Here is a 13,732-nt window from a genome sequence, read left to right as displayed (position 1 = left end):
CATGTCATAGTGTTCGAATGGGCAAAAATTTACTGTTGGGGGTGTTTTTGTTTTATTAACTCATTTGGGGCGGCGGGTTGAAGTGCTGTGACTCTGTGATTAAAAATATCCTCATAAATAAAACATGGAAATGTACACTGTCAGTAAGGAAAGGATTTCAAGAATTTCATTCTTATTTGCATAAATAAGAGGCCCATATTGTGAAATATTATGTAGGCCTGCCTATACACGAGAATAAAAATAAAATTTCAACCTACCTATTTTCACGATTTTTAATTCGGGTACTCCTTGTTGGCGCAGTAATAACGTCGTTGCCTTGAAACTAAGGGGTCCCGGGTTCGATACATGGTGTTTTAGATACCACTTTAACTGTAGGTCCGATCCCCATTAGCTTATCTGTTCATAAAGTTGACATACAAGAAAAATCCACAACGATTTGGAGCCTATCGTCATTCGTAAGCCGAAAAGACAGCTTGTTAATTATGTCCCTCATTTCAGTTCACTACACAACACAGCACATATCATTCACAAAAATACAATCCACTCACTACTGTATTCACACGCTGCCTCTACATAAATTCCACGCACCAACACCACTCGACGCGATCTAGACTAGAACTGGTCCTTGTTATTTCGGTAATTTTTAGATGCACTTATAAACCATTCCCGCTCAGCCAACAATTTTCTACTCCCCCACTGTATCTCTAGTTGTTTGAAGGTCAACGACCTTTTTTTCAAATCCTCTGCAAGCATTCAATGATGTTTTTGTCCCTGCCATATGACACCATTGCCTGCGATAATAGAAAATTCCCCATTCCTGGGAAAATTACATGCTGGGAAAAATTGGTTTGCAACATTGACCCAGACTGTTGAGGAAGTTTAGAGGGTTTTCCCCCCGCCATATGCAACCCTGTTCTCTCTCCTGTAACAGTTTGGCTCCACAATTCCCCGATCCTGGGGAAATTACATGCTGGTAAAAATTGGTTTGCAACATTGATCGTCAACCATCACCCTCGTGGAGTTGCCCGCCGGGCCTGGGCCAGCCGCCTCGCGAATTCAAAGAAAGCGGGCAATGTTTCCAACTCCTCTAAGAAATCAGGTTCATCTTCTTATTGAAATGAACAATTTTATGCATATTTTCTGATAGATATTTTTTTCTGTATTTTATTCACTGAGTCTGGGCTTTGCAGATAGCCTAGATAGCCCCGAATATTCGCCTCTTGTATATAATCCCTTATGAAAAGAGCAATTAGACTGAAACTGGACTATTTTCCCTTCATTTTCCAGGACTGCCCAAACGGCTTGGATGAGAATTCTTGCAAGGGCTTCCTGAAGGAGTTTTCCAAGAAATCGTCGCACAGGTTGGAGGATCACGGCGTCGAGAAGTGGCTTCACACGACGGCGAAAACCTGCTCCAAGAGATGCGTGGAGGCCAAATACTTTATCTGCAGGGCTTTCAGCTACAAGTAAGTTCATACAAGGCAAAATAAGTCATATCTATCCCTTGGCTGTGGTGCCTTCACAATTAACATCTGCTGCTCATAGTTGTTATGGAGATTTCACACCGAAGCGACAAGCTATACGTGTCACTTGAAGACCGACCAACCGCAAGCACACAGCGTGTCGCACCAGTATAGTGTGTCTTGTTGTCATCGATTGGTATCTAACTGAGCGAAAAGCCTCTGATCATAATCCTTCGTCAGCATCATCAGCGACTGAAAACGCATTTCTTAGTTATTCCAAAACAGTCACTTTTAGCATACGAAATAGCGTACCTACTATATCATTGTATTCCCTCTCGCAAATGTAAGATCCCTTTTGTTTGCAGTCGTTCCTACTGATTGATTGAGTGATTGATTTGTTCCATTTTATTTTACTTCGCTTTTCTGTTACTGCAAATCGCAAAGATAAGGATCGACGGTGATAAGATGAAATGGATGAAGGGACAATGACAATCACACATGGACAGAAGACAACACAAGCCAATTATACTGGCTGTGAGTCCAGACACCAGAGCTGCGTTAGTCTGCAAAATGCAGACCAGGGTGTAATACGTGGAAGAGAGGTTGAGATTTGGGTGTGTTCACAAAGAGTCACCACTTCTACTCCCTACAAAGCCAAGCATTTGGCTATGCAGGAGCTTTTATTACAGTATACTATAAAAACTTTTATTCGTATGCTCTTTATTGGTATGAATGACTATCATTGAAATGAAGATTGGGGTGCAGAGTGGAAATACTTGCGTAATGTGGCGCCAGTTGTAAGTCCTGAGCTCTAATGAAGGTTGAAGCATTGATGTTTCATTGTTCTGGCATCTTGCATAGCTTTAATTGATATGGATAGCGATAGAAAAGCTACGTAAAATGAAAAAAATAATATATATTTCGTTTTCCTCTCTTTCCAGTGTCGAAGAAAGGCTATGTCTCCTCAGTGACAGCAATGAGGGCCTTTCTGGTGCAGTGACGAGGGCCGCGGGTTGGGATTACTATGAAATGAAGTCTCGTGCTTTGAACTGCGGAGAGATGTTCAGATGTGACAATCGAAAATGCATCAACACAACGGCTGTAAGTGATGAAATGTTACTAGACCTATTCTTAGATGCATTAATAATAATGCGCTTGGTATGAAAGATGTGTTTTTATTATTTCGCGATGTAGGAATTGTAACGTAGTGAGACACGCTCAGAGGTAAGGAGTTACTTTTCCTGGTAATTGTTTTATTATCGCGTTACAGCAATCATGTAAGAAAGTATAACGGCTAATTTATTTGATAGAAAAAAAGACTGATTTCTGCGAATGACGGTTTTTTCTTGTTTCTTGGAAGAAACTAGAATCGCGACTGACAATGATGTGAAGTCTCTCTCACACACACGCACGTGTACATGGACGTCCGCAGGATTTTTTCCAGGGAGGGGCAAGGAAGGTATTTTTTTCCAGGGGGGCAAACAAGGCAAATTTTCCCCCAAAATAGTGTTGTTCCCTAAAAAAACATTGCTTAAATTTGAATTTATGGTGTTCATGCAATAATTAACACATATTATTGTGGCTAAAATGAAATTATATGTGTGAAATACATAATTTTTGGTTGACTTTCATTTTCCAGGGGGAATGGGCATTGCCCCCCCTTGCCCCCCCTTCCGGACGCCCATGCACGTGTATGTGTTTGAGTGTAGGCACATCCAAAATGAAGGTGATAGGGGCGATCACCCCGTTCAACTCAGGCCCGTAGCCAAGCAGGGGCCAGGGGGGGGGGGGGGCTTTCGTAAAACTATTTTGTATAATTTGTTTGCAGTGAAGAGTGAAAATGTATACAGCAGATATTATGTAACTCACAACTTGGTGAAGGATAAATTCACGGAACATGAACATCGGCTATTAAATTTGTTTATCTTGTTTTTGAGCAGAAGTCAAAGTAGCGGTAAGTATTTAGAAAATTCTCGAGATTTGAGAAAGTCTTTTGTAGGTGAGCTTCTTTATCTGTACCTTTGACGCTCCTGTTGCGGCCTCCCGTTTAGACAAAAATCTATGAATTTGACGTCATCATCCACATTCCTTCCTCATCTGCGTTAAAAGTCAACAGCTCCCAAGTTTTGGTAACGAAGGGGAGTTTTATTACTTCGGCCGGGGTGGAATGTATGCCAGGCACCATGATTGAATATTGTGCATTTTTCTTGTAGGATATAAATATCTGTATCATCAAAAGTAGTAGGGAGTATATTGAAAGGTTTGATGTTGGCAGCCGTCAATTAACACTTCAAGAGATGTTGTTTTTAGAAGATATGAAAAAACGAAAAAACTAGTATTTGTATGATCTAAATTCTATATTTTATATTAATTACTACCCCCCCCCCCACAAACACACACACGCAGATACATACAACATAATTTACCTTCATTGCATGCTGTTAAACTTTAGAAAGATTAACTTGGTTTACAAGCCCCCCCACCCTGATAAACTGTGAGCCCCTCTGGAGATCAATTCTAGGCTACGGGCTTGGTTCAAATACGTTGATGTTGGTATAATAATGTGTAATGCTGACGACAACCACGGTGCTTCAATGGCAGTGATTACCAAGATTCAATATTTATCTCCGTCTCGTTTTTGTTTAACTTTCCTGTTTTTTTATCTCTCGCTCTCTCTCTTTTTCTGTTTCACTTTTTCTCCCCCTTTCTCTTTTTCTGTATTTCTCTCTCTCGCTCGCTTCCTCTGTTTCTATATCTCTTTTCCCCTCTCTGTCTTCCTGTTCCTATTTTATCTTTCCGTCTCTCCCTCCCTTCCTCTCTCTCTTTCTCCCTTTGTTTCCCTTCTTTCCGTATCTCTCTCTCCCATTTGTTTCTGTATCTGTTTCAATGGAGATGAAAGTAATGAAGGGGCAATCACGAACACACATGTGAGTCCAGGCTCCAGAGCCTCGTTAGCCTGCAAAATTCTGTTACTGTGGTGTACGTCGTGATAGAAAGCTTGACGTTTGAGTGCCTTCAGCAAAGGTCACCCCTTACTGCACTTTCGAGTAAAGTAACGTCTTTACTAGAATATTTTAGAAACTATTCAAGCACACACTACATGTCTGGTTCAGTGGCGTAAGCCGATCGAAGTCTGAGCAGCAGTTTATTTATTTATTGAGGATATTTATAGTACAGATTACAGACCTCCCTCCCCAACTACATATGATGACGTGACGTCAATATGACGTTAAGGCTTTTGACAGTTGCGTCAAATAGATGGCTTCGTTGCACTTTTGATGGTATCAGCTTCCACACAAAATTAAACCAGGAAGAATACGAACCGCTACAAGTGGCGGTTATTATTTATTAACACCATTCATTCAACCACATACACGCTTCGCATCTAACGGCGAATATCGCGTGACACCAAAGAGACAGCATGAATAGCACGCCTCCAACTTCACAATAGAACATCATGTTTTCGAGAATGGATATACCTTCATTGGAATTTGAAGAAACACGCCGAATGCAATTTATTACATTTTCGGATTACATGCGATTTGTCAATGTCGGAACATTTAAGGACTACAAAGTTAAAATATAGTTATCGGTGCTGTTTTTAGGGAGGATTTGGTAGAGATTTGCTATCTTAAGAGAAGAGCAAGAAAACATGCAGGGAAGCAACATAACATAAGAAAAGTACAAAAATATTTGCCTATTTTATAGGTTAATGGGGACTGGACCTACAGTTTAATTTTCCTCCGGTGAGGATCCAACCCGGGACGTTTTGATTACAGGTTGACAGCGTTAATTTCAGACCTGAGTTACAATAAAACACACGGTAAGTGGTTACCATAAATTCATTACAATAACATGCTCTCTTTTACCAGGTGGTTGAATGTGAAATTCTGATGTTTTCTCTCTGTCTTAGGTGTGCAACGGGAAGAACGACTGCGGAGATAGATCTGACGAGAGAAACTGCTCCGTTGAAAATCTGGGGTACGAAATTCGATTGGCCGGAGGTAATACGTCATACGAGGGAAGAGTGGAGATTAAGGGTAAATATTTTGTGATTCTTTTCATGATGCAAATGTTGAAAAAATATTCTGTTTGTGGTTAGTTCGTTCATGTCTTCACGTTGAAACTTGGCTCTTGGAGAACGGGTTCGAAATGGTTTCGTGGACATAGAGGAAAAACAAATACCTGGTCCAGATTTAGTTCAAACGATTTCTCTACGTAGCTATTACGAGGAAGTGAAAGCCCGTACTATCCGAGATTCTGTCGGCTCTGTGGCCGAGCACGTTATGGTCCTCCTTCGATCTTGCCATCGGGTTTGAGTCCCGGCCTGATCATTGCTCTACTCTTTTAGTATCCCTTCATTAATCTCATCGTCGTCGCGATTAGACTGATTTTAAAGTTAAAATGTAGTTCCAATGCCGATTGGCCTATCTGAGCATAAAGTAACAAACTTTGACGCGGGAAATAAATATGCACCATGGGTCAAAAGGCACGATCAGTTTCACGCAAGGACGTGGTCATTCAACAGGATGAGACCCCTGCGCGTTACTGGACTCCCGTTCGGGAATGGTTGAGCAGCCAGTTTTCAATGTGAGGTGGAGATGTGAGGCACCTGGCCTCCGAGAAGACCTGACATAACAACTTGCTGCAACTACCCGTGGTCCTTCGGAAAGGAAAAGATTTGCGGAATTCGTATAAACTCCCTGGGAATCTGAAAGGAATTTTATTTGTCCTTAGAATAATCGTTTCCGAAATCCGGAGGCGGGAAAATCGAGCTGTGCACCGATTGATTGATTTGCTTTATTTTACTTCGCTTTTGTGCCTCTTTTGGCTAATTTGCGAAGATGTGGATGAGTGATGATATGATGAAATTGATGAATAGACACAAACATCCATGCCCAGGCCGGGATTCGAACCCAGGACCCCTGGCGTCGTAGAGCGATGTGCTAACCACTCCGCCACGGGGGCCTGCTAGCTGTGCACCGAGAACGATGGTCAACATACTAAGAAGTTCGACCAGTGAGAGCTGCACTGACATTAATCTTACAGGTATTCGTGCCCTAGTTCACTGCTTACTATATATTGGCCATTTCAATATAGTCTCTGAATTGGTTACCGCATTTTCTTTCACAATAATGAAATTATATCAATATCCGATCGTAACTTTTGACCCACCCTGTACTTAATCATCACCAAGGAAATATGGTAGAAAGACTTATAGAACAGTTTCGGCTGGGAATGCAGCTTTCTTTGTGGTCCCTGACCAAACTCTGCTTGCAATTTAGAGGCATCTGATGACCTAAGTAGCAGTTGCATTTCCAGCATAAAAGTCTTGGATAACAGCCCTCGGCTTGAAGCCTCTATATTCCCTCGACTATTATTCAGTAGCTCGACAATCTGAAGCCGTTTGCGTGACATTACTCTTTGGTTAGCGTGACAGTTTAATTTGCTGCCCCTTCGAACGCCAAAGTCCATTTGCCTTTCACGTGCAGCACATCTTTCTCCTGATAAGGAAATAATTGCTCGCCTGGCTGGCCTTTCTCACGGGCCCTGTCACGCTTCGAGTTTTCTACCCATCGACCATTCACCGATTCTTAATTGTTTATTTCTTCTGGTAATGGAAATACGGCTTATGAACTCAAATTAAGTTTTGCGAAATTCGTTTGCAGATAACAACATTGTTTCTTTTGTGGCATCTCTCTTCTACATAAGCAACTGAAAAAAGGTAAAGCTACCTATACCGCGTTTGTTACAACCTGCCCCAGTTCCCGCGCTAGCTGGTCGCTTGCTTTTCTCCGTGCTGGGGAAAGTCAAAGCCAGGCAGCCAATTAAAATACGCAACGTCGCAACAGCGTCTACGTAAGCGCCTCTCTTCTGGCTTCCATTCGCTCCTCGCTGTCCAGCAGACGATTTTTTCCTCGTTTCTCATTGGCACCGAAACTGTCGAGCGATCGCTAACGCGGGAAAAGGGACAGGTTCTAACAAACGCGGTATAAACATTGCAACATTTGTTAAAGTTACAGTGGTGTAAGTCAATTTCTTAAAAAGAAAAAAAACAGTCTTACTCACAGCACTTTGCTGATCAACACAACAACTGTTCCCTTTATCACGAGACCTTAAACTGTCGTCTGTTGGCAGTTGAATGAATCTCTGATTGACTTCACGTTTTCTGTTAACAGATTGACTTATATAGATCCGGTTTCTGTGTCTAAGTATTTTTTTTAAAAAAAAGTGACTTACACCACTGTAACTTTAACCCGCCCATTTAGTGAAGGCATATGTGGGAACGTGGAGTTAGGCCCCACACATTCACAACCAAGATCATATGTGGATGTGGTGTGATCAGCACTACGCTCCGGCCGCCTCCCTCTCAAGGTACGTCTTTATTAAAGGCTGGGTGAACACCGAAGTTGCTCAATGCAGGAACTTTGCTGGAATAATCCCCCCGCCCCCCGAAATCACACAGCCAGCGAATCGAACTCTGGTCTCCCGCGCTGAAATCTGGCGTCCTACTGACTGAACCACCGCGAATCTTGCATATAAATAACTAGTTGGAAATAGGTGAAATATACTTCACATCACCAGTGCTACATAAGAAGCATAATAAATGTAGGTTCAATAAAACAGGCAGTGACGGCACCAGAAAACAGACAGAGTACGATGGGATATTTTCTTTGGGGGCGTCACAGATGATGTATTACTAAAGACATACGTAATTGCATATTTGGGATAAAAGAGTATTTATTTATCTATATTTTCTTGTTTGCTTGGAAGTGGTAAGATACGGACTTTCAACCGCCCCCATTGCTTTCCCTCTGACACAATAACTGAAAAGAGCGAAGTAGGAAAGAAGAGGAAAATTAAATTGAAGCTTAAAATTAAATATAACAACCAACTGTTTTTAGACGAGTTTTTCGTCAACTAATTACAAAAAAAAATAATTTGTTGTTGTCTGCATGAATATATTGTTTAAATGTATTAACAATATCTGTTGAAAAAATTTGGACGTTTGTAGCATCGAAACGACGAAAATAAAGAAAAGTTGTACCATAGAAGATTGTGGTGTGCAGAGACGCCAACTTAAGATAATTTTTGGTGACAAGATCGGCATAAACAATACTTTATATATGTAAATCTATATAAAATGTGTCCTACGTGAATGGAGGGGGGGGGGGAGAAAGAAGTGCCTTGCCCCCCGAAAGTCGGCGTCTATGGTGGTGTGCGCTTTGGGTTACCTACAAATAAGGATCAAGTGGTTTATTCAAATGCATTTTACTTTCCTCTACTGTTTTCACTTGGAACCCATTTCGCTTTCATGACTGTACGTTTGTTGTGTACACAAGAACTGTTCACCAACAATGGTTTACTCCTTATTTGTATCTCTTTCAGCGTACGGCAAGTGGGGCGTGATCTGCGACGATCTCTTCGGCCTCCAGGACGCAACCGTCGTCTGCCACGAGCTAGGATTCTCCATGGGAGCCATGGAAGCCGTTTCCCACTCGTTCTTCGGGGGAGGCAACGGGCTGTTCCTCATGGACGGGGTTCAATGCCTGGGCAACGAAACCTCCATCCGGGAATGTGAATTCGAAGGTTGGGGAAAGAACGACTGCGGCCCGGAAGAGGTACGTGGAAGATTTGTTGTTATTGTTGTTGCAAATGCTTTTCTCTGTGCTTCGCATAGCTTAATGTACAGTCAAGAACACTGCTAAGTTGTCATGGTCCCATTGAAAGTCACTGGGGTCGTTACTACCCGGGAGTGTCGAAGTAGCGTGAGGATTTAAAAATATCGCTTATGGAAAGAAAAATCAATAAATTTGCATAAACATAATATTTATCTATTCCGGTTATCTTAAATCGCTTTTGTACGTCTTAGCATAAACTTCCGCAGGATTTTTTCAGGGGAAGGGAATCAATTTCCCTCTGATATTGTTACGATAGCATTATCCCTTTCAAAAACACCCCTTCAGTTTCAAGTTGTCATGTTCCTACTACCTTATAATAATTAGCATAAATTACTGTGACTGAAATGAAATTGTGTGTATGAAATATATACTTGTGGGTTGATATGAATTTTTTAAGGGGACGTGGCCCCCATTGCCTCCCTTCCGGACGTCCATGAGTCTTAGGTGAATCGCGATAAGGATGAATGATAATCCGATGAAATGTCGATGGACGCACAATAATGCATCCCTGCCTAAGTAGGGTTCGAACCTGGGACCCCTGAATTCATAGTGCATTACGCTGACCACTCCGTCAAGTATAATAACAATAATAACATTATTATGAATAAATAAGTATTATAAACTAAATACATAACCAATATAGTCATACTATATTTATATGAAGGCAATTTTTTGCACCTTCCTACCTGCATTTTTTGTCCATGTAGCCTACATATAGTATTATATAATAATAGCAAATACCAGTCTTCGTATATTCTTTGATAAATTTACAAAACCATGTTATTTGCATATTGTCAGTTTTATTACAATAATCAATAACTTCATGCATGTTCCCTTAACCCTTTCGTACGAAACTCTAGCATGCCTTGTAAGGTTTTACCTTTTCCCCATGAAGCCTTCTTTTCTTAGAATGTCTATATTTCACGGAGCTGACGTGCAAGAGTGATCTTTTGTCGTGTCGTACCAGGTTGCAGGTGTCGTGTGCAGAGTCCCCGGCCTTGAGTGTGCAGACAACCACTGGCAGTGTGACAACAAAGCGTGCATCCTCATTGATTACCTCTGCGACAATCGGGAGGACTGCGAAGACGGGAGCGACGAGGATCCTCGGCGGTGTAATGTAAGATTTCTTAATAACGTATGCACGAACATGGCCTTGCCGTAAGTTTTCTGTCTCACTTCATTCTATGGACAATGAAATATTGATCATATTCGTTTCTTCTATGGTATATTCATATTCTCTCTCGGCATTTGAATGTCGCCAGCAAAAAAGAGAAGTGATGCGGAGATGAACGAGATATTCGTTGGGAAAGTGGCATTCTCACTTATTTTATGTCAAAATATTACATAAAATACCAATACTGGATACTAGTGGTGGCGATTGGGTACCAAAATTGGGGGCAAGGTGCCACAAATGAGGGGTGCAAGTACAGTTAACTTTCTCCTGGTAGATAAGATTTAGCATAGTGCGGGGGCAAAAGTGGCAAAACGTGAGGGGAGGTAGCAACTGCCCCCCTCTAATCGCCGCCACTGTAGCTGATACCTGATAGTGGAATAAATGGCGTAAGGCGAAAGATCGGAAAGACAGGAAGATGGAGTGAAAACCTGTCCATTGGACCGAGAACATACATTCAAAATATGTGTGTATACTCTGTTAGAAGTTACCCTGCTATTTACAATATTCTGCCGTTACATTTTAACGGTTTGACTGCTAATTAACAAAACAAGTTTTTTTCGTAACCGAAGGAACATTTATGTTCTCATCTCTCTGTGCTATGGATAAAATAAGAAATAAAAATGACGTCGAAGAACTTTTAATATATAGACCTATGGTACAACATTGAGACATACAAGAAAAAGCTTTCAGATCTAAATATTTTATTCTACAGAAATAAAGATAATGATTATAAATTGGAGTTGAATGTTCTCACAAAACTATAAAATACTTTACTTTTAGAAAATAAATAAAAACATGTTCTAAATTCATTGTTTTTTTAAAGAATTTACATAAGTGTTTGCTTTGAATTTGCTACTTCATAACTCGTTACAGTCAACGTTGGAGGTACGCTTGGTTGACGGTACTAGTGAAATGGAAGGGCGCGTCGAGATTCGATACCTAGGCCACTGGGGAACGATCTGCGACGATGACTTCGGAGCTTCAAATGCCCAGGTAAGTATAGGTAGGAGCTTCCCATATTACGTGACACCGGAGTAGAATATAATGGTGTCTTTTGGCATTTGCAAATTCTATTTTTGCATGTTGGCCTTGGTAATTTTCCACAGTTGAATGCGAATGATGTGGTTGCACGCTTCATTTTCGACGGGGTAGAAAATTAATTCTGTGAGTATTGTCTATGATGCAAGTGACGTAAAAAATATCTGCTGGTTTCATTGGTATGACTGTTTAAAGGTTGTGCAAGAAAACATAACTGGAACTTGAAAATCATTTCAGATAATAGGAAAAAGCGGAAAGGGATTTGCCCTATTCTTACGGAAGGTCTTCACCCTCTATAGGGCAAAGTGAGTGAGGCTGAGGAAGAAATAAGCAAAGGTTGCCAAAGTTTAGTGTGATTCCATTTTATTCTCAGATACGTTAATTGAAACTGAAGATGTAGTTCAAAGTCATATTCGAAGCACTGTAAATGTATCTGCGTCGGGAGTCGAACCCAGGTCTCCTTTATTCTCTCTATTTTTTAAAAATATATTCTTAAGAAAGAGAGTTGGACCTAAAATACAGTATGCGCCAAAATATACAGTACTGAAATGAAAAGATAAACAAAAGTATAAGACATGTTACAATATAGTGACTGGTCTATATGCAACCCAAATAACAATCGTGCCTTTTGGGTTGCTTAACTGTCAGGAAACCTAAGGTTAGGTTAGGTTAGGTTAGGGCATGTGGAGTGGACGATTGTCATTTGGGTTGCATATAGACCAGTCACCTTTTTCAAACTCGGTCCACCTTCACGACCGCTTCCGTATGAGCGGAAATAATGCTCAACTATGAATACTTTTTCCTCCGTCGAGAGACCTATTCCTAACAACAACTGCACAACACAACTTCCTTTTCACTACTGCGAACACGTGCAGCTGGAGCTATGCCCCGTTGACAAACGCAACCACGTGTTCGTGATGCGCGAGTTTCAGTACTGTATATTTTGGCGCATACCGTATATGGAACGACAGAGGGGTGGAAAAGGTTTCATAATAATGAACTTCATAATCTGTATTCATTCCCTGATATTATTGGAATAATTAAATGTAGAAGACTTTGGAGGGTACGCCAGAGGTTAGAAAAGTTGGGGAACCTGATGGCAAGAAACCTCTGGGAAGGTCAAGACTATAATGGAATGGCAATATTGACTGATTGATGGAATTATATTTATTTTATGCCGTTGTTCTGCCGATTTTGTCTAATCGCGACGACGAGGATGAGTGATGTTATGATGAAATTGATAAAGGGACACTCACAAAGAATACCCAGGCCGGGATGCGAATTTTCTTTTTCCAGTCAACTTATGAATGCGGTTTCATTTCTTGCTCTCTGATTGGCTGTTGGAAAGTTACGATGCTGTGATTGTGAGAATGTGTTATTTCCTATTTTAGCGCAAATTTGCTGCTTTCTAATCTAATCTAACTTTACCTTACCTAACCTAACCTAACGTACAGCGCAAACAAAATATTCTCACAATCACAGCACCGTAACTTTCCAACAGCCAATCAGAGATCAAGAAATGAAACCGCATTCACGAGTTGACTGGAAAAAGAAAATGCGCGGCCGGGATTGGGTCAACGGAGATCAGTAATACAAAGAATGGAACTGAAAATAGTTGGTAATGATGGTCAAGTGTGGATTGATCTTATCTTGGACAGTGGCGCCAACTTGTATGGGCCGAGCCGGTCCCCCTGGCTAAGTGGTTAGCACATAGCGCTACGACGCCAGGGTTCGAATCCCGGCATGGGCATGGATATTTGTGAGTGTCCATTCATCAATTTCATCATATCATCACTCATCCCCATTTTCGCAATTAGCCACAAGTGGCACAGAAGCGAAGTAAAATAAAGCAAATCAATCATTGTACGGTCAAAAGTTGTGGCCCCTGGACAGGAACAGGTGGATATGTTGCTGCAGGAAAAAACTTCTACCTTTAGCTAGTTAGAACACTTAATTACGGACGAGAGCATCATCAGCTACGCTACCTAGGATCCCAAGGGGCGTGATGCCAAACCATAAAGGTGAGAGGTTGTGTGAGTTCGAGGCCGAGTGAGGATGAGCCAATATAAACTCATTTGGTTGTGACAAAGTGATACATAAAAGAAAATCCAAGCAGGGAAAGGGAGGATTTGTCTTTCATAGTTGGGTGCTTTTTACTTATCTATAACTTCCGCGAAGATTTTGGAATCAACTGCAAAATTATAAGGCCTGTAGCTAGATGAAGACAATGAACTCCAAGCAAGACTAATACTAAATTAGATAATTACAACTGATTTTCGGGGAACATTTACGAGACCGTTTTCCAGTTATGGGTGCTATTTGCCCCTCTGAACCAATTTATTTTGTTCCAATTCGTACGTTCAATTCTTCGGTCT

The 13,732-nt window shown here is 41.1% G+C and overlaps 1 protein-coding gene across 1 annotated transcript in view; it reads left to right on the top strand.

The window, feature by feature from the left end:
- Positions 1-13,732, top strand: part of LOC145994782 (uncharacterized) — a 78,756-nt gene that overhangs the window by 55,088 nt on the left and 9,936 nt on the right. The window contains exons 9-14 of the mRNA XM_083131049.1: positions 1,288-1,466; positions 2,405-2,564; positions 5,377-5,503; positions 8,853-9,085; positions 10,113-10,262; positions 11,193-11,312. Coding sequence (XP_082987175.1) covers positions 1,288-1,466; positions 2,405-2,564; positions 5,377-5,503; positions 8,853-9,085; positions 10,113-10,262; positions 11,193-11,312 — 969 coding nt within the window. The remainder of the gene's footprint in view (positions 1-1,287; positions 1,467-2,404; positions 2,565-5,376; positions 5,504-8,852; positions 9,086-10,112; positions 10,263-11,192; positions 11,313-13,732) is intronic.

Source organism: Lepisma saccharinum, chromosome 11, assembly GCF_977018435.1.
Source record: "Lepisma saccharinum chromosome 11, izLepSacc3.1, whole genome shotgun sequence".
Classification (NCBI taxonomy): domain Eukaryota; kingdom Metazoa; phylum Arthropoda; class Insecta; order Zygentoma; family Lepismatidae; genus Lepisma; species Lepisma saccharinum.
This window is presented reverse-complemented; position numbering and strand designations above follow the sequence as displayed.